This window comes from Ceratotherium simum, chromosome 5 (assembly GCF_057802395.1).
Source record: "Ceratotherium simum simum isolate JZ-2026a chromosome 5, ASM5780239v1, whole genome shotgun sequence".
Classification (NCBI taxonomy): Eukaryota; Metazoa; Chordata; class Mammalia; order Perissodactyla; family Rhinocerotidae; genus Ceratotherium; species Ceratotherium simum.
In genome coordinates this window covers 132,805-157,298 of record NC_141904.1, presented here as the reverse complement: position 1 = coordinate 157,298, position 24,494 = coordinate 132,805, and the positions used below count along the sequence as shown (strand labels likewise).

The 24,494-nt window shown below is 41.1% G+C and overlaps 1 protein-coding gene across 1 annotated transcript in view; it reads left to right on the top strand.

The window, feature by feature from the left end:
* The first annotated feature begins 546 nt into the window (after positions 1–546).
* The window catches only part of GMPS (guanosine monophosphate synthase), a 52,214-nt gene continuing 28,266 nt past the window's right edge, over positions 547–24,494 (top strand). The window contains exons 1-3 of the mRNA XM_087430346.1: positions 547–714; positions 17,453–17,634; positions 21,607–21,721. Of these exons, the coding sequence (XP_087286472.1) occupies positions 688–714; positions 17,453–17,634; positions 21,607–21,721 (324 nt within the window). The 5' untranslated portion in view covers positions 547–687. The remainder of the gene's footprint in view (positions 715–17,452; positions 17,635–21,606; positions 21,722–24,494) is intronic.

Here is a 24,494-nt window from a genome sequence, read left to right as displayed (position 1 = left end):
ACTGCAAGCGGGCTGCGGCCCGGGTTTCCCTCGGGGCGGGGCCGGCGGCGGGGGCCCCTCCTCCTCTCGCAGCGGCGGGGCCGGGCGGCGGGAGCCCCCCGCTCTCGTGGGGGCGGGTCCGGGCGCCGCGGCTCCGCCTCTCGTGGGAGCAGGGCTGCGCGCGGGGCGGGGAGTGCGGCTCCTCCTCTCGCGGGGGCGGGCACGGGCGGCGGCGCGGGGCCAGGCGCCGCGGCTCCTCCTCTCGAGGGGCGGGGCAGGGCCGCGGGGGCTCCTCCTCTCGTGGGATCAGGGCGCGGGGGGCTGGGCCGGGCGCCGCGGCTCCTCCTCTCGCGGGGCGGGGCAGGGCTGCGGGGGCTCCTCCTCTCGCGGGACCTGAGCAGGGCCGCGGGGCGGGACCGGCGGCGGCCCCTCCTCCCGAGGCGGGCACACTTGGCGCGGCGGCCGCGGCGGTGTCGGCGGCCCGGCGGCCTCGCGGCGCGCGCTCTGGCTCCGCCCCGCGGCTCGCCGGGGCGGAAGCAGGAGGCGGGGGCCGCGTGCGCGCTGCTGGCCTGCTCCCGCGGCGCTGGGCCCGCGCTCCGCGGCTCGACTCGGCGCCTCCCAGGCGGCCGCTCCTCTCCGCCCGGCCGCTCCCCGCCCAGGCCTCCTCCGCGCCCGGCCCGCCTCACTGCGGCCGCGCGGCCCGGCGCGATGGCTCTGTGCAACGGAGACTCCAAGGTCAGCCCCCGCGGTCCCCGCCGTTCGCGGCCCGTCCTCTCCGCGCCGGTGCTTTGTTGGCCGCGCTCGTGTCGCGCCTCGCGCCCGCCCGCCGGCCCGGCGTCGGGGAGGCCCCGCTGCCTTGCGGGCCGAGCCGGCCGCGGGGGCAGCGGGCGAGCGGGGCGGGAGGGGGCGCCCTCGGCCTCCCCGGTGTCCGCAGGCCGGGCCTGTCCGGGCGCGGGCCGGCCTCGTTTTCCCGCTGCGCCGTTTCCCGCCTGCCGGGCGGGCCGCCTCTCGCCCCTCGCTCCTCTCGCCGTCCCCTCCTCTTCGCGCCCTCCCCTCCCCCCTCGCCTCCCTTCTCCGCTCCCCTCCCCCTGTCCTCCCCAGCCGCGGCTGGAGGGTCCCGCCCCCCCTCCCCTCTCGCGCCCTGCTCCCTGCCCCCTGTCGCCCTCCCTCCACTCTCCCCGTCCACCAGCCGCGGCTGGAGGGTCCCGCCCCTCCCCTCTCCTCTCGCGCCCTCCCGCCTGTCGCCCTCCGTTCCCCTCCCCCTGTCCTCCCCAGCCGCGGCTGGAGGGTCCCGCCCCCCCTCCGCTCCCCTCTCGCGCCCTCCCCCCTGTCCCCCTCTCCTTTCCTCTCCCCATCCACCCGCCGCGGCTGGAGGGTCCGGCGCCCTGTCCCCCCAGCACGTGGTCTGCGGGGCCCTCCGGGAGCTGCGTGGAGCCGGGAGTGGAAGGTTGGGGCGCGTGTGGAGGGCACGGACCGTCTCGGCGCCGCCGTCCCTCGCCATCCGCCCTCCTTCCTCCTCCCGTCCGGTTCTGGGCCGGCGCCTTCGCTTTCACTTCTGTGTCCAGTTTCCGCTGGCCGGGCCCCTCCGTCCCGAGTCGGTCGGACCTGCGCGGTCGGAGTTCGGTTCCCCCGAGGAAAGGCCCGCTCGGTCGAGAGCCCGGCTTTCGGGTGCCGTGCTCGCGTCCCTGCGGGGCGGTTCCGACGGCAGGGTCGCGGGCCTCGCTCCGGGGGTGCTCTCCTCCACAGGGTGCCCGCGCGCCCCGCCGTCGAAGCGCCCAGGCAGCGTTCAGAAGGCGTTTGTGGCACAGATGGTGAGGTGGCCGTTGCTCTTGTAACGCGGGGACGCCGGTGCTCAGATGGGACGGGGTCCTCGGGGCTCGAGGCCATCGGAGGCACGAAGCTGGGGAGCCGGTGTGGCCCTCCGAGCGGCTCTCTCCGCGCTGCCCGGCGCAGCGTGCCTCTGCTCTGGCTGAGCCTCGCGGCTCGCTGGGGAGAGTCACCCTGTGACTGTGTCGGGGGAGCTCAGACCCTGTGCAGACTTCGGAGAGTATGCAGCGATGGGAGGGGGATGTGTTCACACAATTACCTGACGAAGTTCGAGGTTCAGTTTCCGAATTACTGTATCTGTCTTAGAAGTACAGAGCGTACATTTGTTTCCCTAGCTGGTATTGTTTTGTTTGTTTTGTTCAGCTTGAGTTTTAAAGAGAAGCTTGATCCGTTTGGTATGTTTGAGCCTCAGATGAATTGCTGATTAACCTATTTTTATTTCAAATTCCTGTATGTTTTATAGCATAAGCATTGTGTGTGTGTGTGTGTGTGAGAGAGACTATACTAACAATTAGATGTGGACCGAATTGGAAGCATTTTCAAGAGTAGCAATCCAGGGGAATAACATTATTTCATCAAAGCTATGATTATTTCATGTACTCCTAAGGAAGGGAAAAAAACCTCTACAATTAAACTGTGATATGTCATTGATCATAAGAGACATTTCAAGTAAAGAGATGTCTAAATATGGAGCAATATGCATAATAAAGGAGGCGAAATAAGATATTTCTAAGAGGTCCCCCTGGAAATCTGAGTAGGCGTCTGTTTTCCATAGCTTGTCCTGAACCTGCTCTCCCTCTGGAGTGAAATACAAGTCCTGGACCCAAGCCTGCTTCGTACATCTGTTGTGCCTCTGACAGTTGTGTGTAAATCCTAGTTCATAAGTTAGAGTGGAGAAAGAGCTGATTTTGATTCCTATTCTGGTATATTTCAGTTTTTATCAGAATTTTCTAAAATAACATTTTTGCATGATAGAAATTAGGGCGAGGCCTAAAATCTGTAAAAGCATTTGGCTGTTTTCATTAGTTTTATCCACAGAATATAATTTTTGAGCTGGAAAGGACCTTTATGTGTTCTAGCTTCCCAAACTGTAAAAAATGTAGCTGGGATTAGAACCTAGGTTTCTTTTTCCTCAGGGCTACTTTGGTTAACCATCCAAGGCAAAGGTTATTGTTTCCTTAGTTAAGGAGCTGACATGTTATTTAGTTAAGATCTTATATAAACAAGAGCATAGGCAGTCAGCTTGTCTTTAAAAACTTTGTACACCTATTCAATGTTGTGTATAAATAGTATATGTATATGTCAAGTATTAGACATAGTAACTTTTTTCAGTTTTATTAAGGCAGGATTATCAGAGTAATGTTCTTTGGGCCACTTCTTGTTTCCCACTTTTTGGCCCTATCTAAGCTTCTGACTCTTGGCTGGAATAGGAGTGGGACCTGTGCCACCACCTTCACTGAGATGTTGACTACAGCATATCATTCTTGGATTAAAGTGTTTTGTAAATACTTAGTGATTATTATGTGATATAGACTCTTTAGTGACATCTAATAATGTTAAAAACTTAAATTTGCCATTTTTAAATTTAAGTTTTTGAGTTGATTGGAAAGATAACCTGAGATTTTTATCTGGGATGCATTGAGAATTAAACTATCCTTAAAAAGATAACCCTGTAGTACATGTTTTTCAAACGTCAAAGATGGATTATTTTTTTTTGCTTCAGATTCTGTTCCACCTGTTAAGATATTCATCTAGAATGGAAGCGCTGTTATGGACAGAAAGAATGGTTTTTATTGTTTTGTTTTCTTAGACTTGGAAGGTTTTGAAAGTCCTCCAGGAACCTCAGATGACTTTGCCTTTAGCATGGGCCAACTTGTCACTTAAGGAAAATAATTGTCTTTTAAGAACTTTTTTAAAATATAGACTTGTCGTTTACCTGTTCAAATGTGTTTGCTACTTTTTTAAGGCTCTTTAATGAATTATATTCCAGAGGATGCTGTTTGAAGTAATGAATAATTATTTGCTATCCACAAGGATAACATTGTCCTCTGTTATGGTACTTAAACTGTTTTCATGCATCCTTCTTACCTAAGCTCTGTTTAGATGCTCAAAATGAATGAAGTCCTCAGGGTTAATACATAGTTCTTTGCACTTTGTGAATCAACAAAAAAAGTAATTTTCATAGAATTTTGAATATATGTATAGCATATATAGTTCTGGGTTGTGTAAAATATTTTTTTTTCCGTGCTTATTGTGGAATAGAGACGTTTCTGTATTTGCTCAAGAATCACAATGGTTCAAAAAATAGCTTTGCTGTAGTAGTAATGTGATATTAGTTGGTTTTTTTGTTGGTGGACCCTTGCCATGGCTTCAGGTTGATGGTTTTGAGGACCTGGGAGATGCTCCCTGATGTAGCCCATTATAATGTGAAAGGGAATAAGGTGTTTGGTTATAGAAGTGTGACCATATATTTTCTTTGTCTAAACCGGAGCACTTGAGCATAAAAGGAGGTGCTAAAAATAATTTAAATTTATAATAATTTCTGTAAACTAAAATGTTGAAAACAAAATAATTGCAGATTTACACAATACAGTAAATAAGTTAATGGCAAAACTCCAGTAGCATGAATGTTCAGATTACTCTCTCTGTATGTTATGCATGGGGACACACAGTGTCTCTTTCCTGCATATGTTTCCCAAACACCTTACTCACATTTCCCATGGACCTGGCTGACAGTGGCCTGGAGCTTTTATGCATCTTGCAAGCTGAGGAATGGCTGTGGCACAACTGGCAGGTACACCGAGTGGCTGGCAGAGGCAGCAGCTTCAAACATTGCTTCTATTACCCCCCAAGGCTGGAGAGAGTTAGCTATCCCTGGTGGCCAGTGTACTTCATTTTATCAGGAAAGAGGGACGGGTTATCGGTGGTTGGCTTTCAGATTGAACCAGAAGTTCAAGTGAGGACTGTTCGCTGCACCTGCGTTCCATTCCACACAGTACTAGACAAAGCCATGGCAGAAGGTGGGAGTGTAAAGTGCAAGTGCAACAAACCCATCCTATCTGATTTTAATGCAGTTACTTATAATATGTTAAAAAATGAGAAATAGGAGAAAAATGTTGAGCTGGATGGGATGTGGAAATAACAGGTGTAAATTAGGACAGTCCTGGGCAGACTGGGACCTAAGGTCACTCCACTTATAGGGCATATATTGTCCTGAGTGTGGATCTTGATTTCTCTAGTGACATGTGTTTAGAATTTGACTAAAATTCAAGCCTAAAATGTATACATTAGAATAATTTTTTCTGAGTTAATAACTATGTTAAGAGTTCTTCTAAAATCTTAAAAATTGTGTCAAATTACTTGTTTTCTAAAAGTTGAGAACCAGCAATGTTGACACTGACCAGACGGTAAAATGATCTGCTCTAATCTGCCGTAACATTTGCAGAGAATGTTTCCCATACCTTTAAAGCTGTCTGGCTGTGTAAAATTCCGTTAGTTACTCCTGTTTGTCACCAGGAGAGCAGAATCCTTTTTATCCCTCAAAACTCATGATGATCTTTGTAAATTTAAATCACTTTCACCTTGTCTGTAATTTTGAGAACTAGTCTTAGTAATTCTTTTTCTCTGAGTCTTATTTTGAATGTAAATGTAGGACTCCAGAATTCTAAACTTCTGCTTTGGGCAAATTTTGGATGAACAATCTCTAACTAATTTTGGAAACTTTAGATAAATAAAAATACTTGTAGATACATCATTTTGATATATTATTGGTAATAGTGGAACTTTTTTATGCTGTGATTTTATTCCTCTGAATATTTTATGAAAATTTTCAGACAGACGAGCAAGTTAAAAGAAATTTTAGTCGACATCTATGTTCACCACCTAGATTCTACCACTTTTCTTAAAAAAATATTTATTTTTGTAACAACTTTGAGATATAATTCACATACCATAAAATTTGCCCATTTAAAGAGCACAATTCAGTGGTTCTTAGTATGCTCACAGATTTGTACAGTCATCACCACAGTCAATTTTAGAACATTCTCATCATCCCCAAAAGAAATCCTTTAGCAGTCAGTCCTCATTTTCTCCCAGCTGCCTCTCCTCCCAACCCTAGGCAACCACTAATCTATTTTCTGTCTCTGTAGATTTGCCTATTTTGGTAATTTTTTTTTTTTTTTTTAAAGATTTTATTTATTCAGTTTTTCCCCCCAAAGCCCCAGTAGATAGTTGTACGTCATAGGTTCACATCCTTCTAGTTGCTGTACGTGGGACTCGGCCTTGCGTTGGACGGAGAAGTGGTGCCTCGGGGCGCTCCCGGGATCCGAACCCGGGCCGCCAGCATCAGAGCGCGCGCACTTAACCGCTAAGCCACGGGGCCGGCCCTATTTTGGTAATTTTATATGACTAGAATCTTAGAATATGTAGTCTTTTGCGACTGGCTTCTTTTCTTTAGCATAATGCTTTCAAAGTTCATCCGTCTTGCAGCATGTGTAAGTACCTTATTCCTTTTTATTACCAAATAATATTCCATTGTATGGATATACCACCTTTTATTTATCCATTCATCAGTTGATGGACATTGAGTTGTTTACTCAAAAAAAAAGTTGTTTGGATATTGTGGATAATGCTGCTATGAATATTCCTGTATAAGTTATCATGTAGATAGAAGTTTCCATTTTTCTTGGGTATATACCTAGGAATGGAATCGCTATGTCATGTGGTAATTCTATGTTTAACCATTTGGTGAACTGTCAGACTGCTTTTCAAAGTGGCTGCAGTATTTTACATTTCTCTCAACAGTATATGAGGTTCCAGTTTCTCCACGTCCTTGCCAACACTTGTCTTTTTGATTATAGCCATCATAGTGTGAAGTGATATTGTGGTTTTGATTTGCATTTCCCTAATGACTGATGATGATGAGCATCTTTTCATGTGCTTATTGGCCATATGTGTGTGTATATATACATATATATATTTTTTTGATGAGGAAAGGTGGCCCTGAGCTAACATCTGTGCCAATCTTCCTCTATTTTTTGTATGTGGGAGGCCACTGTAGCATGGCTTGATGACTGGTGTGTAGGTCTGCGCCCAGGATCCAGACCCGCGAACCCTGGGCCGCCGAAGCGGGACGTGCAAACTTGACCACTATGCCACCAGGCTGGCCCTGGTCATTTGTATATTTTCTTTGGAGAAATGTCTATTCAGATCTTTTGCCCATTTTGAAGGTTGGTTGTCTTTTTATTGAATTTGTAAGAGTTATTTATTCTAGTGACAAGTCTGTTATGAGATATATGATTTGCAGATATTTTCTGCCATTCTGTGGGTTATTTACTTTCTTAACGGTGTCCTCTGATGCATAAAACCTTTTAACTTTGATGAAGTTCAGTTTATTTTTTCTTTTGTCACTTGTGCTTTTGGTGTCATCTCTAAGAAACATGTCCTAATTCAAGGTCGTGAAGATTTGTGTAACTGCCTATGTTTTCTTCTAAAAGTTTTATAGTTTTACGTCTTATTTGGGTCTTTGATCCATTTCGAGATAATTTTTGTGTATGCTGTAAGGTAAGGTATCAATTTTCATTCTTTTGTTTGTGGCTATCCAGTACCACTTTTTGAAAAGACTTCTTTCCGTTTTGAATGAGCTTGGCACCCTTGTTGGAAATCAATTGACCATTTATTTTTGGACTCCCAATTCTGATCTATATGTCTGTTCTTATGCCAGTATCACATTGTCTAGATTTTGTAGCTTTGTAGTAAGTTTTTAAATTGGGACATATGAGTCCTCCAACTTTTTTCTTCTTTTCCAGGTTGTTTTGGCTATTTTAGGTCCTTTGAAATGCTATATGAATATTAGGATAGCATATCAGTTTCTGTAAAGAAGCCAGCTGGGATTTTGATAGAGATTGTGTTGAATCCGTGGATCATTATGGGGAGTGATGCTATATCTTAAGAATATTACGTTTTCTGACCCATACATAGGATGTTTTCCCATTTATTTAAGTTGTCTTTACTCTTTCAATGACGTTATGTAGCTTTTCAAGTATGTTTTGCACTTTGAATTGTTTTATTCTTTTGATGTTACTGTAAATGGAATTATCTTAATTATGTTTGGATTGTTCATTGCAAGTATATAGAGATACAGTTGATTTTTGTATATTTATCTTGTATCCTACAACCTTACTAAACTTTTTTATTTATTTTAGTATTTTAGCGAAACCCTTAGGATTTTCTTTATATAAGATCATGTCATCTGCAAATAAAGATAGTTTTACTTTTTTCTTTCCACTATGGATGCTTTTTATTTTGTTTTGTTGCTTAATTGCCCTGGTTAATACTCTACTACAATTTTGAATAGAAGTGGTGAGGGCACAAATTCTTGTTCCTGATCATGGGGGGAAGGCATTTAGTTTTTCACCATTAAGTATGATGTTAGCGGTGGGTTTTTCATAGATGCTCTTTATCAGGTTGAGGGAGTTCCCTTCTATTCCTAGTTTATTGAGTGTTTTTATTATGGAAAGATGTTGGATTTTCATGAATGCTTTTTCTACATATATTTAGAGAATCATATGGTTTTTGTCCTTTATTCTGTTGATATGGTATATTAAATTAATTGATTTTTGGATGTTAAACCAAACTTGCATTCCTGGGACAAATCTCACTTGGTCATGGTGTATACTCCTGCTTTATATGTTGCTGGATTTGATTTGTTAACAATTTTGTTGAGTTTTGCATCTATATTCATAAGAGATAATGGTTTGTAGTTTTCTTGCAATGTGTTTGGTTTTGGAATCAGGACAATATTGGCCTCATAGTATGAGCTGGGATAGCATTCATTTTTTACTATACTGTATGTGATGAGTTTTTGATGTGAGACCCTAAGTTACATTTTGGTGGACCATTTTCATGTTGCTGCATTATTGTAATGAACTGTGAGATATGTTCCTCCCAACTCCAACATCTGATGGAGTGAAGCAAGGCTCAAGACTTATAGCATTAGACTGTTTTAAAGGTAATTGGTATACTTGGAGTGGAAATAGCTTGAGTTAGACTGAAAATTTTTAGGGTTAAAAGTATAAACTTTTAATGGATGATTAATTAATCCACTTGAGTGGATTTAACCTGATAGGTTTTTGGTTTTGTAGCTGAGTGGCTCTTAGATTTGAGTGAGTGTTGGCCTTGTTGACACCACAGCAGAGCTTGACCACCCGGGGCCCCTGAAGGCCAAAGGGAACAGTTGCTTATTGTGGCATGTCTTCCAGTTTGTAGAGAGAAATGGTAGTTTGAAAAAGGTCACTAATAGGTGATTTGTTTTGCTTGTTTTTATTGAGGTAAAATGTACATGTAGTGAAGTGCACAGATCTTGACGTGTACAATTTGAGTTTGACAAATGTGTATAGCCCTGTAACCACTACCGTAGTCAAGACACAGAACATTCCCATCACTCCCAGGGTTCCCTTATGTACCTGGGCAGTCAGTCCCTCCACTCCTCCAGCAGCAGTCACTGTTTAGATTTCTATAATCATATGTTAGTTTTGTCTGTTTTTGAACATTATATAAATGAAATCATACAGTGATTCTGGCTTCTTTTACACCACATATTTTTGAGAGTTACCCATGTTGTTGTGTGTATCAGTAGCGTGTTCATTTTTATTGTTGGGTAGTATTCCACTATATGGGTATACTAGAATTTGTTTATCCATTTGCAGATTGATGGCTGTTTGGATTGTTTCCAGTTTTTATGGACATAGGTGTTCATTTCTCTTGGATAAATAAATACCCAGGAGTGGAATTCCTGGGTCAGATGACAGCCCCTAATAGGTTTTTGGTATTTCCCATTTCCCATAGTTTGGAATATTTAGGCTGTAACAATAGGCTCCTTGAGGCTGGAAGAGATAAACCTTGGTATAGTAAAACAAACTTAAAAAATTGCATTATAGTATTTTATCCATAAGGATATTTTAAAAAGTTACTTTGTTCAGCTGTATTTTAATGGAAGTGGTTTGTGGGCAAACAGGCTACTTTTTTTTTTTTTTAAGATTTTATTTATTTATTTTTCCCCCCAAAGCCCCAGTAGATAGTTGTATGTCATAGCTGCACATCCCTCTAGTTGCTGTATGTGGGAATCGGCCTCAGGATGGACGGAGAAGTGGTGCCTCGGTGCGCGCCCGGGATCCGAACCCGGGCCACCAGCATCGGAGCACGCGCACTCAACCACCAAGCCACGGGGCCGGCCCCAGGCTACTTTTATAAACATAAAAACATGTAAGAGTTGGGGCCGGCCCGGTGGCGCAAGCGGTTAAGTGCGCGCGCTCCGCTGTGGCGGCCCGGGGTTCGCTGGTTCGGATCCCCGGCGCGCACCGACGCACTGCTTGGCAAGCCATGCTGTGGCGGCGTCCCATATAAAGTGGAGGAAGATGGGCACAGATGTTAGCCCAGGGCCGTCTTCCTCAGCAAAAAAAAAAAAAAAGAGGAGGATTGGTGGATGTTAGCACAGGGCTGATCTCCTGACAAAAAAAAAAAAAGAACATGTAAGAGTAGAAATTAATCACTTCTTTATTTGATAGTAGCAATCTGAATTTTAAATTCAAAAATAATTGGACAATAAAGCTGATGAAAATAAATAGAATTAGAAGCACTCCGGATTTAACAAGGTTGGGTTTTTAAAAGATGCAACTTTGGTATTGGTGCAGTATTTTCATATAAAGGCTATTTTCAGGTATTTGATAAGAAAATTTCTATCAGATTGTGAGGCATATTGTCCTGTCTAGTGTGGCACGTCTTGGGTTCACCAGGCCTAGCTCTCCAGAGGTTAATGAATAGTGCCTCTAAGTGGTTTCTCTTCCCCAATGTCTTCCTTTCATTAGTTACTCCCTTAAAAAAAAAGGTGAGTATGCATTTGTATTTTAATCTCTAAAGCTAAAGAATCACTGTAAAGTATATCTTAAAGACAAGGTCATAGAATTAAGCATGATTGTAGCTATTTTGTACAATTTTCCCCTACATTCTTATATATTTCTGCTATATATGGCCAGGGAAAGCAGAATCATAATGTTATTGATCAAAACTTGCCATGGATGGATGCTTTGTTGTTAGACAGTTTTTTAAAAATTTCACTTTAGGTGGTATTAGAAACATTTTCAGAAAGATGTGGCCCTGATTTCTCGCTCACTAGTTTGTGGGTGAACTCAGCAATGCTGAGCTCCATTACTGGCATCCTTTTCCTGGGACGAGTGGGCTCATGATGTTTTCACGATGATGGCAGAAGCACAGGAGGCAAATATAAGCATTGAGATGGCGTAAGGCCTGGCACACTGTCACTTCTGCCCTCATTACATTGGCCAAAGCCAGTCTGATGTTTGAGCCCAGGGTCAAGAGTGAGGAAATATGTCTTGCCTATAACCGGACAAACTGCAAAGTCTTATTATGATGGTAGGCATGGATAAAGGGAAGAGTGAAGAATTAGGGCCAATAATGTAGTCTCTTACATATGGGAAATTAAACACATGAACAAGTAGAACAAAGAGTAGACTGTCCCTATCGTCCAGCTCAACAGTTACGAACATGTGGTTCATCATCTTCCACCTACGTCTCCTCAGTGGCTTGCACTAAGAGTTACATGTGCCTGGTCTTTTTTGTATGTTAAGATCCATCAGTCGATTCAGGTGTTGCCACCCTCCATCCATTATCGTTTCTCATGAGTCTTTCACCTAATGATTTTAATTGTCAAGGCCTAGTTCGGTGCTTCTCACAGATCTGCCATAAAGAAACAGTTTTTTAAAAATTTCTAATCCATTGACAACTGCTGTTTTTGTAAAATACAGTGAATTTTTAGACAAATGAAATTTAAAAATTTAAGACATAAGAAATAAAAGCTTTAAATTTTTGTTGTAGATTCAAGGGAAATAAAATTACTGTCAACTTATTATATGTTTATCACTGCATATATAAAATTTATAGTGCCTTTTCATGTTATGAACTGCTAACAGTTTGCAGACTAGTACTGGTCCTTTTGTGGACTACTAGCGACGGCAAAATCGTGATATTCTATTTCTATTCTTTCTGGTTTTCTTTTCTAAAGAACTTTCTCTCATTAACTATATAGTTACTTGTGGTAGAGTTCATACTGGAAAGGCAGGATGCATGCTTGATTCCTTTACTTTCCTTTTACCAATTTTGTTAATAGTTTTTTCAGACTAGCAGAAAGGGCCACAGGTAGAAAGGAGCCTGGGTTTATGACGTATAATAGTAGCGTTTTGTAAAATGGACCATGTGTTATAAATACCTGTGAAATTGTGACATTCTACTGCTTAAACTTTACAGTTTTTTTCTTAGGAAAAAAAAGTGTAGATCTCTTTTAAGTTGAAATTACTTCTTAAAAGTGTTTTAGGAATAATGATTATGTGAGAGGCAAAATTGAGTCTGTTCACAAACTCAGTATATTTAGGAAGAGAGAGCACTTTGATTATTTTCCATCTCTGCGTGAATAATGTAAAGCTCCAGCATCTATTCTAGATGACTTTCAGCCAAGCTCACCTGTATTTCTTTCCCTGAACCCTTGGGGCATCTTTCTGCTCTAAGGGAAATTTCTTGAGAGACTTGGGAATCTCTTTCTCCTAAGGGATTTTATGTCAATTTGTACGTAATTATGACCATGGCAATGGCAGCAGTGTCATTGGGCTAATGGAAAATTTGAGATATAGTGTGATTTCACAGGTGTCTGGCTTTTTTCAGTTGGTGTATTTGAGATTGATTCATCCGTGTTGGGATCTTTCAGCTAGAGAGGGTAGCATGCCACTCTGTGAGACCATGGAGAATTTAAAGAGCAGTTTAGGCTAAAGAGTAGGCCAAGGTCTCATAGGGCTTGGAAAGTATTTTGGCCTTGATTGAACTTTATTGTAAGGGGAAGTCACTGTAGGGTTTTAAGCAGAGGGAGGACTTGAATCAGATTTTTTTTTTTTTTGGTGATGAGGACTAGCCCTGAGCTGACATCCGATGCCAATCCTCCCCTTTTTTCTTGAGGAAGAGTGGCCCTGAGCTAACATCCGTGCCCATCTTCCTCTACTTGATATGGGACGCTGCTGCAGCATGGCTTACCAAGTGATGTGTCAGTGCGCGCCCAGGATCTGAACCTGCGAACCCTGGGCCACAGAAGCGGAGCGCACTTAACCGCTTGCACCACTGGGCCGGCCCCAGATTTTTTTTTTTTAAGCACACAGGCATGTTAAAAGTGATCAAAGTCAGGATCGCCAGTAGTGGAACAAAGTGACATTGTGTTCTTATCATTGTATCAGTGTTAAATTTCTTGGGTGTGATAATGGTATTATAGTTATGTAGGAGAATGTCCTTGTTTGTGGGAGGTGCACGCCAAAAAGTTTTGGGGGGAGTGAAATGTCTAGAATTTACTTTCTAGTAGTTCAGACGAAAAAGTATATATAGATAGAAATAAAGCAGATGTGGCAAAACGTTACTAATTCTTAAGTTTAGATGGAGGGTAGTGTTCATTTTCCAAAATGAAAAAAGAGGAGGCTAGAACAAGGCTGCGGTAAGGTCAGGGGCTGAGGAGCCTGCCTTTTAGTTGTGGGCTCTGACTTCATTTAGTGTCAGGTGTGAGATGAGGTCGCTTACAAAAAACATTTGGTGAAGTCGATTGAAATTTCTAAAGTACCTGAGGTGTTGGATAATTTTGTGAAGAAATGTACTATTTTTCCAGAGTTATAGGTGTGGTGAGATTAGCTAAGTAAATATGGTCAAACTTCAGTAGCCTTTTGGTAATGAACTGATTATTCTGGGTAGTTGAGTATCCCAGATTACTAAAATGTATGTGGATGGGTGTTTTTTAAATCTCTTTTAACCCTAAAATTTTTAATTTTATTTTGACAATTGAAGCCTTCTACAGTAAAAAGTCTTTTTAAAGGGCGACAACCTGAATAAGTTTAGTATTGATGAAATACAGTTTCCAAAATCATTTATATAGTATAATAGTAATTTTCTCAGACATCGGCAGAACATTATTTCACTCATGTAAGCAAACTTTCTATAGTAATAAAGCTTACTGCTTTTAAGTACTAAAATATTAAAAAGTAACTTTGAAGGTAGTCTTCCAAAAATATAGTGCATATTTACCCACTTTCCTTCTGTAGTGCTAATTGTTTTGGGGTTTGAAAAGACCCACATTTTAGTCTTGCTTTTGCCAGTGTGTCCCCAGGCAAGTGACATAGTATCTGAGTCTTTATCCATTCACCTTTATCCATTCATCTACTGATGGACTCTTGGGTTGTTTCCATATCTTGGCTATTCTAAATAATGCTGCAGTGAACATAGGGGTGCATATATGTTTTTGAGTTAGTGTTTTCTTTGGATAAATACCCAGAACTGGAATTGTTGGATCATGTGGTAGCTCTATTTTTAATTTTTTGAGGAGCCTCCATACTCTTTTCCGTAGTGGTTGCACTAATTTACATTCCCACCAACAGTGCATGAGGGTTCCCTTTTTTCCACATCCTCTCCAACACTTATTTCTTGTCTTCTTTGTATAATTTTCTTAATACCTTTTAGCTCCTTTAGAAATAGTACATTCCAGGTTTGATCTGTTGAATATGTCCTTCTCCCTTGCTCTCTTTAGGATGTTATTCTATTCCTTACTCCCTCTTTTTTTTTTTTTTTTTTTTTTACTTTTAGTAACTTTGTGTGGGCTTTAACTTCTGCACCTTTTGTTTCTCCTTTATGTGAATTTAATTTTTCTGAATTTTTAGAAGGAATATTGGTTAGATAACTTTTATAACTTTATAGTGTTCCCTCTTCTGTTTAAGTATAACTTAAAACAGTAGAAACATTGTGAATTGTTTTATTCTCTGTAGAAGACTTATCAGAAGTGTTTCCCTTCGCATCTTTTCTGGGCCTTGATGGCTTTCAGCATTTTGTTCTCTGCATTTGGAAATATCTCCCAGAGTTTCTTTAACTTGAAGCCTTTCCTGGAGTCATTTCCTCTGGGACTTTCCGTCACAACCACTGTCCTCCTCGACGTCGACAAGTCTGCCTTCACTAGGTTCCTCTGGCTGCGCACCTAGAGGCACTCCCACAGCAGAGTCACCATTGCGGGGTGGGTGTTTCTTCTGTGACTCCACCTGCGTTGGACGCCACTTTCACTTCCAGCATATCACTTCGTTTCTTTTTTTTTTTTTTTTTAATTTTTTGTTTATTGCAGTAACATTGGTTTATGACATTGTAAAAATTTCAGGTGTACATCATTGTACTTCTATTTCTGCATAGATTACATCATGTTCACCACCAAAATACTAATTACGACCCATCACCACACACATGTACCAAATTATCCCTTTCGCCCTCCTCCCTCCCCCCTTCCCCTCTGGTAACCACCAATCCAATCTCTGTCCCTATGTGTTTGTTTATTGTTGTTATTATCTACTACTTAATGAAGGAAATCATACGGTATTTGACCTTCTCCCACTGACTTCACTTTGCATTATACCCTCAATGTCCATCCATGTTGTCACAAATGGCTGGATTTCATCGTTTCTTATGGCTGAGTAGTATTCCATTGTGTATATATACCACAGCTTCTTTATCCATTCGTCCCTTGATGGACACTTAGGTTGCTTCCAAGTCTTGGCTATTGTGAATTCACTTCGTTTCTTTTGCTGCACTTTTACCTTTATTGGTCAGACGATTATCCATATGTGTAAAATGTCGTGTGGATTTCTTACTGGGCAACAAGGAGGCAACACAACCACACTCTTGGCTGCTGTTGTGTGGTGACTAATGACCAGCAGCCTTGAAAGAAGGGCCATGATGGGTCACTGATCATGATGCTCTTCTGTTACTTAACATGATGATTGTGGACTGAAGAGCTGGCAGTGAGTTTGCACTTTATGTAATTACTCACAGTTAATAATATGGTAACTGAGCCATGCTGTTGGGGACTGGTGTTAGTTAACTAAACCTTGGTATTAAACCATGGTGACTGAAATTCGTGCATATCAGAATCATGCAAAGTGAGAACTCTGCTGTAATGTGAAAAAAACATGTTGTTCTGGGATTTGGTGAAAATTGTGAAGGTGATAATGAGACTGAATCTGAGAAATTTACGCTGTAACAGTGGTCTTTTGAAAATACTTTGTGTTCTTTATTAAAAAAAGATTAAGGTTAAGGTATCTTAGATAAATTCTTTAAAAGGAAATATGTGCATGTATACACTAAGACTAAGGGCAAAGATTTAAAAGGAGAAAGTTTTAGCATTTCTTGCACTAATCTATTAACTTCTTTCTGTGATTTGATTTTTCTAATTCAATATTTGTATGATTAAAACCTTCATTTTTGTGATCTGAGTGGTTCTGGCCTGTGGTGAGGTCCCTCATAAAGCCTCCTCTGTAGGTGGCTGTGGTCGGTGCTTTTCTCATTGGTCACAGCATGGCTGACGAGTGGTGTAGGTCAGCGCCCAGGATCGGAACCTGCCAAGCTGGGCCTCTGAAGCTGAGTGCGTGAAACTTGAACCACTCGGCCATGGGGCCGGCCCCTAGTTTAAGCTTTTTTAATGTGCAAATTATACAATTGGAGGAGAAAAACTCCAAAAATATGTTTACTGTAAACATTTAGAACATATTGAAAAGTATAAAGAAAAATTTAAAATCACCCGTAGGTCCATCATTCAGATACAACCTCTGTTAATATTTTTGTGTCTATCTGTCCAAACCTTTCTTTTTCATACACACATAATACACTCTTGCACTTTTACAGAAAATATTCTGAAAAGGGATCATATTGTTTATGCGTCCTGTAAGTGGATTTCCAGGGTACATACACATTTTTAAAGCTTTTTCTTATGTAAAAATATACAGAAACAGAATACAGACTGAACTAAAACAAATCCAATGTACCTGTCACCCAACTTCAGTGATTTTAATACATAGGCAATCTTGTTTCATCCGCACCCACCTACTCCTACTCTTGCATTATTTTGAAGCCAGTTCCGGGTAAATATTTCAGTACACGTGGGTAAAAATTTTATGTTTTGCCAAATTGCTTTCCAGAAAAGTGTTATCAGTGTTTACTTGACAGAGATACGGTTAAAAAACCTTTTAAAAATTTTAGTCTTATGGGTTACGTGCATATATATCATTTTCCTCGGGTAATACAAAAGTCCTAATAAAGTGAATTTGGGCGTGCTTGTACTCCAGCAGCAAACTTTCAATTCCTGGTCAGTGTATCCCTTGTAGGAATACTGTGACTGTTGGATAAGCTGGCCGTATAATTTATTGTCCAAACTGGGATGCTTTTGAGATTTGAAGGAGACACCATTAATAATAATGCCATTATTAACAGGCATAAACCAGGACTATATTTTGGCACAGCTGGGTTGTATGCTCACCCTGTTATTAGATAATGCACATAAGGTGCATTATACATGAAGTAACTATATCATGTAGTCAGTAAGTGGTAGCTTTTACGTATGCCTGTGTATGGATAAGTGTAAAACCTACCCCTTAAGAAAAGTGTTTTGAATTGGCAACTCAAAGTCCTACGTTAACAGTTTTTGCTTCAGTGTGTTTTTGGAGCTGACAGTGACCACTGTTTTTTAAAGTAGCTCTAGTTTTCATAATTAAGAAGACACTTGTATTAATATTTGCAGTTGGAGAATGCTGGAGGAGACCTTAAGGATGGCCACCACCACTGCGAAGGAGCTGTTGTCATTCTGGACGCTGGTGCTCAGTATGGGAAGGTCATAGACCGAAGAGTGAGGGAACTGTTCGTGCAGTCTGAAATCTTCCCCTTGGAAACACCAGCATTTGCCATAAAAGAGCAAGGATTCCGGTACACGTTTCAGTTATGTTTTTCTGAGGAGATTGAGCTTAGATTGTGGGATAGTTTATTATTGATTTGCTTGGGCACTGCATTTTTTAATGAAGATAAGACATGGAATGGTTTTACAAGAAATGTCCCATGATTCTGATTAAAAAAAAAATTAAGGGAAAATTTTTAAAAATTAATGGAAAAGATTACCTTAATTTTAATTGTACAGTTATAAAGAGTTATTTGAATATTTTATGTTTTACAGGATTTCTGGGTCAGGCCTAGATTTGTCTGTTATGGTTGTTCATTCGTTCCTTCCTCCCAGAGCCTTTGACCCAGGAGTGTATACAGTGTCCAGAATACCTAAATGAGAAGGGTTCTCTGTATAATGAGTCTTTCTTGCTTCCTGTCCCAAGAGGCTGGTTTCTAAAATATGAAGAATTTTAAGTCTAATATAAGCACTAAGTCCACAGCTTGTACTCTTAGAACTAGTCAGAACGACAGCCAACTTATATATAGTTTCTTCCTTTTAACAACTGTTTCTGGGAAACGCTATGCCTTTTCCGTGGTATTAATTTTCTTTATTAAGAGTATCATCCAGAAGCAAGCAACTGCAGTTTATATCCTTAATTGTCTCTTAAACCTTAATGCTGTATCTCTTCCAAAATATGTTTAATTTTTCTTAAAAACATAACCATTTTTCTGATGGAAAAAATTAACTTTTAAAGACTTCATAGACATGTATACATTATCCTGGGATTCTTATTTCTGAGGGTGAATTGGAAACCATAAAGGGCAGGTTTAAATTTAACTCTGTTCTAGTCTTAGGATGCAGGTTGAAAACATGCAGCTATGTTTTTTATAATTTTATTTATTTATTTATTTTCCCCCCAAAGCCCCAGTAGATAGTTGTATGTCATAGTTGCACATCCTTCTAGTTGCTGTATGTGGGACACGGCCTCAGCATGGCCCGAGAAGCGGTGCGTTGGTGCACGCCCGAGATCCGAATCCAGGCCACCAGCAGCGGAGCGCATGCACTTAACCGCTAAGCCATGGGGCCGGCCCCTATGTTTTTTAAATTGTAGAATTTTAGACTAAGAAAGGACCCTTGAGTTTATCTAATTCAACTGTCTTGACTGGCCAGTGAGAACCAGTTTTAGGGGAATCAAAAAACTGAGAAATCTGAATGTCTCTCTCTCAAATCTGAGCTCCTGCTCCGCCCTCCTAAAACAAACACACAAACAAACAGACAAACAAACAATCCCCAGCAAACTAACCCCGACTAAATGTTTAGAACAGGGTAGCCAAATACTTGGCGATAGAAGTATGTTTTTCCTGTCGCCTGATCCTACACAGTTGCTGTTCCGCTTGTATCTAGAGCTGCTTTTCTTTGTAGGATAGGAACTGTAGTGCGGGGGCTTTCATGACTGTAGTCCTTTCTGCTGAGAAATCTGTTTGACCACCATTTTTCTAGAATAAAGATTAGTTTTGTGACGTGAGACACGTCTTAATCTACCTGTTTTTAGAATCTTGATCTGCCTGATAGATAAAATTGGTATCTGGAATGCCTTATGGCTTATTGGACCTTGTAATTGCAAATTAGTTTCAAAATAATAGCAGGATAGAAGACTAAGAATGAGTGATTAGCTCTTCTCAAGACTTAGTGAGATAATAACTTTCATAATTGGTTCAAGTGCGGCTTAAGTTTTATCCTTGCGCAAGTCCACTGTCTTTTCTTTTTAATAGTATTAAGAAGCTTATAGCCTTGAGTTGTTTAGCAGATTAATGAGTCATGCTGAGCAATCCCATGGTAGTTATCCTTTATACAACTAAATATAACGTACTGAAATTCTAGAGGTCTTTTTTTTTTTGTGAGGAAGATCAGCCCTGAGCTAACATCCGTGCTAATCCTCCTCTTTTTGCTGCGGAAGACCAGCTCTGAGCTAACATCTATTGCCAATCCTCCTCCTTTTTTTCCCCGCAAAGCCCCAGTAGATAGTTGCACATCCTTCTAGTTGCTATATGTGGGACGCGGCCTCAGCATGGCCGGAGAAGCTGTGCGTTGGTGCGCCCCCGGCATCCGAACCCCGGGCCGCCAGTAGCGCAGCACATGCACTTAACCGCTAAGCCACGGGGCCGGCCCTAGAGGTCTGGATTATTAAATGTCTTTTTGTTTTTGTGAGGAAGATCAGCCCTGAGCTAACATCCATGCCAATCCTCCTCTTTTTGCTGAGGAAGACTGGCCCTGAGCTAACATCTATTGCCAATCCTCCTCCTTTTTTTTTTTTTTCCCCTTTTCTCCCCAAAGCCCCAGTAGATAGTTGTATGTCATAGTTGCACATCCTTCTAGTTGCTGTATTTGGGATGCCACCTCAGCATGGCCGGACAAGCGGTGCGTCAGTGTGCGCCTGGGATGTGAACCCGGGCTGCCAGTAGCGGAGCGCACGCACTTAACCGCTAAGCCACGGGGCTGGCCCTATTAAATGTTTGTTTTATAGAATTTTAGCTTCTGCGTTTTTAGGGAGCTAGGTTACATATCTACCCTTTGGGCTAACCCCTCACCCCTCTAGAATTGTTATCTTAAAGATGTCACATTTATCATCCGAGGAGGTTGTCTTTGTGCTCTTTTGCAGGAGATAGGCTAATAAACATAATGTATACCATAATTCATGTTCACAATACAAAGTTCAAAGAACGGGGCTTTTGAGCTCACTTCAACATTGTTATATTTTTTTTAAATGCCCTAGCTTGCTGAGTAATTTTTATGAATTAGACTTTTGTTAAATTATTCTTCTGGATGTATTATAAGCCTAGCCTTTTAGTTTGTATGTTTTTACGTGGCAAGCAGCCACTAATTATAAAGTGAATTATAATCCATATTTGTTTGTAAGTAGATTTTGGTTAGATCTTGGAATGCATTTTCCTTTAGAAATGTAGATAAATCAGGATTCCTGCAAACTCAAACTTGAAATGACTTTGAGGATATTGTGCAAGTGGGCATGTGGCAAAGTAGAGAGCATGAGGAGTCTGACGGTGCAAGTCTGCCTGTGGTTCCAGTTATTTATGGCCACGCGAGGGTGACGGCCCAGTGTTGGCAGACTTTTTGTTCTCCTTTTTCCTAAAGAAAGTCCAGAAATCTGAATTTTTATGTAAAATTCATAATATTAAATTGTTCTAAATTTTTTGAGTGAATGCTGAGGGCTAAATTAGATGTACCACTGGCCAGGTGAGGAACATGGACCTCAGTTTGCAGCTTTGTTTATATTAACAGTTTGACTCCCACGTGAACCCATAGAATGCTCTGTAAGTTGTAATGTAGCTAACTTATAATATTGACCTGGGTTCTGAGAGCAGGGCGTATGGGGCAAAAGATATTAGCTCCCTTTCCTGGGTCTCAGGTAAAACTGTTGGGAATGTAAGACAGGTTTTAAACAGGTGAAGTTAGATAAAACTGTTGGGAATGTAGGACAGGTTTTAAACAGGTGAAGTTAGATAATTCTTCACATTCCGCCATTCTTTGTTGTAGGGTATTTTGCTCTGAGTCGTTCAGGGCCTTCGGATACCTTCAATTGTCCTTCTGTGACCTTTATTCCTTGCCTCCCAGAAGACCTGTATTTTCTCCATCTCTCTCTAGAATTCTCATTTACTTCTTCCATTGGTGAAGATAACCAAAACAAATTCATGCTGTCCTGCACAGATAAAAACGTTGGTATTTATATATTCAAAAGTGTGCTTATTTACAAGTGAATGTTGAATTGATAGACTTCCACATATTCTAATAGAGTAAAAATAATTAAGCTGCGTAGGAGGTATTAACTAGCTGTGATAGAATCTGGGTCTGCTCCAGTATACTGCTCCAGTATGCTGAAGACACAGCGGAATCTCTGAGTCTGTATTGAGTCTCCCTCAGTGGTACAAGGGAGAGAGGGCATAGACTTTGTAAAAAATGAGCAGTTAGAGATTCTTCACTGACCCTCTTCCTTAAATCCGCAGTGCTATTATCATCTCCGGAGGACCTAATTCTGTATATGCAGAAGACGCTCCCTGGTTTGATCCAGCAATATTCACTATTGGCAAGCCTGTTCTTGGAATTTGCTATGGCATGCAGGTACATCTGTGAATTGGCCTTAAGAGTTGCCTTAATTTTATTCTGTTTGTGACCCTTAGGGTATTAGTATTTTCTGTCTTTAGGGTATTTAGGATATTTAGTTGAATGAGATAACTTGTGCATGTTACAGCTGTTTATGAATTGCTACACTAGTTGAGGCAGAACTGACCGGAGTGGGAACCTCTTTTCAGAAAAGTAACTACATTACTGTATACAACAAAACACTGTCCATTTAAAAAAAAAAACCTAGAATTCAAATTTAATAAAAGGTGCAGAAATAGTACACAGAGCTCCTGTGTACTTTTATTCAGTTCCCTGAATAAATGTTGGCATTTTTAACCGTTTGAGAGTAAGTTGCAGACATGATGTCCTGTTGCTTGTTGTATTACCTAAGTCCTAGGACCCTCTCCTGCATAACCACAGTACCACTGTCAGAATCGGGAAGTGAACATTGATTCTGTGTCAGCCTCTGTCTGCAGACTCCATGCACGTTTCGCTGTTTGTCTCATTAGTGTCCTTTGTAAGTCTTGGATCCAGTCCAGGACGCTGTGTTGTACTTAGTTGGCATGTCTCTTTAGACTCCTTTAGTTTGGAACCATTCCTCACTCTTTGCTTCTCTTTCATGACCTTGACAGTCAAGAAAAAAAAGTGCATTTCAGTTACTTTGTAGAAGATTCCTCAGTTTTGGTTTGTTTGATGTTTCCTCATTATTAGACTCAGGTTATGTGTTTTTGGCAGGAGGACCACAGAAGTGATGCTGAGCTCTTCTCACAGCATCTCATTAAGAACCACTTGGTGTTGATTTGTGGCATGATAGATGATGTTAATTTTGATCATTTGGTTAAGATCATGTCTGCCAGGTGTCTCCGTGTAATGTTAATTAATAAGTATATACCTTGGAGTTGTTTCAAAAGCAAGAATGAACAGGGACTAATTGAGGTCTTGAGATGAGCTATTCTTCTATGAGTTAAATGTTTAGAAATCCATTTTGGCTGTTTTACTTGCTTTATTTTTAAGTATTATAGGTTTATCAGACAAATAGAATGTGATTATTGAATAGGATGATAGATAATACTGAGCCAGTAAATGCTAAATTTTCACTTAACCAAAGAGTGATTTATTCAATGAGATCTATTTACTAAGGCGGTGGGAATATAAGTAGAAACATTTAAGAAAAGTTCTCCCTGGTGATTGTAAGCAAAATGATTTTCTAGTTGAGAAAATTTTTAACAATGTATCTTAATTAACCAGGTCATCTGAAAATTGAGTTAGCAGGGAAAGTATTCCCTGACTAATATAATAATATTATTAACTGACATGTTATAGTATTTTGCTTTTTCTAGTGTCAGAAGCAAGATGCCTTTTTTTTTTTTTTTTACTGAGGAAGATTCACCCTGAGCTGACATCTGTGGCCAGTCTTCCTCTATTTTGTATGTGGGTCGCCGCAACAGCATGGCTGATGAGTGTGTAGGTCCACGCCTAGGAACTGAACCTGGGCCACCAGAGTGGAGCGTGCGGAACTTAACCACTAGGCCATCAGGCTGGCCCCAAGATACTTTTTTTTAAACTCAGAATTTTCTGCCGTGATAGGAATAGCCAAATAAATATAGTGATTCTGGATTCACGTGTTTATGAGTTGTCTTGACCTGTTTTGCGTTGTGCCTGCCTTATGGCTTTAGCACGTACTAAAGTGGAAGGGAGGACAGGATCAGAATACAGTGGAATTAATCTAATTGTGAGATCCTGTTTCACCAAAATGGAATTAGTGTTAATTAAAGTATCAGGTTTTTAACTTCCTCATGATATTCTGGTCCTCCCTAATTGATTATTGAGAATTACCTGTTAATTTTGCATGTATGGCTTAATAATAAGTTGCATTCTTTCTCCCAATGACTGAGTTGTTTTAAGTCCTTGGATTGAGGATACTTTGAAATTTTGGTAAGTGGGCAAAACAGTGAGTCATCTTTTTTTTTTAACAATCTGGTTGAAACTGTCGTGCTTTAGTATGAATATTGCACAAAGGAAAGCTATTTGAAAGGTAGAAAGTGAACAGACTGATGTATTTTCTTCTAGCTGACTCTGGAGCTTTAAGTGAAGGAAAGAAATATAAATCAGTGTTCACATAAGAATGTGACTATTTTTGTTATTCCTTTTCTTGATACAAGAGCAGAATATTAGAAATCACTCGTCTGTAAAACAGCTTTATTGGATTTCATCTTTTGCTAATTGTTGTGATTTTCCACTTTGATTTAGAGGATATACTGATCACTAAAATATATAAACTGCAAAATCCACAACAAGGGATATTTTCTTCTCTAGGAACAAGTATTTTATAGTAAAAGGTTCTTTTTCCCCTGTTAATGTTCTCTGAAAAGCCAAGATGGTGATTATGAATTTGACTTGGATAATCACGTATTTTCAGATTTTCCCACTTAGTATTCCAATGAATATATTTTCTTAGAAGAGCTGCGTCCCAATTGAATTGAACATTGGAAATTGGCTGACTTTTTTTTTGAAATATACTTTTCCCCCAGATTGTAGTGTATTTGCATAATTTATTGATCTCCCTTACCAGAGTAGTCAATCATATAGCACAACTTATAATTAAGTTAAATGGGTTTTAGTATATTGTGAAGTGTTACAGCATTCTGTAAAGAATAGTCTCACAGATATTTTTTTAGGACCCACTTATAGTGCAATAGGTCTGGAAGATGCTTCCTTAATTTAAATCATAGTGGCTGACTATTTCTCCATTACATTGATCCCCCATATA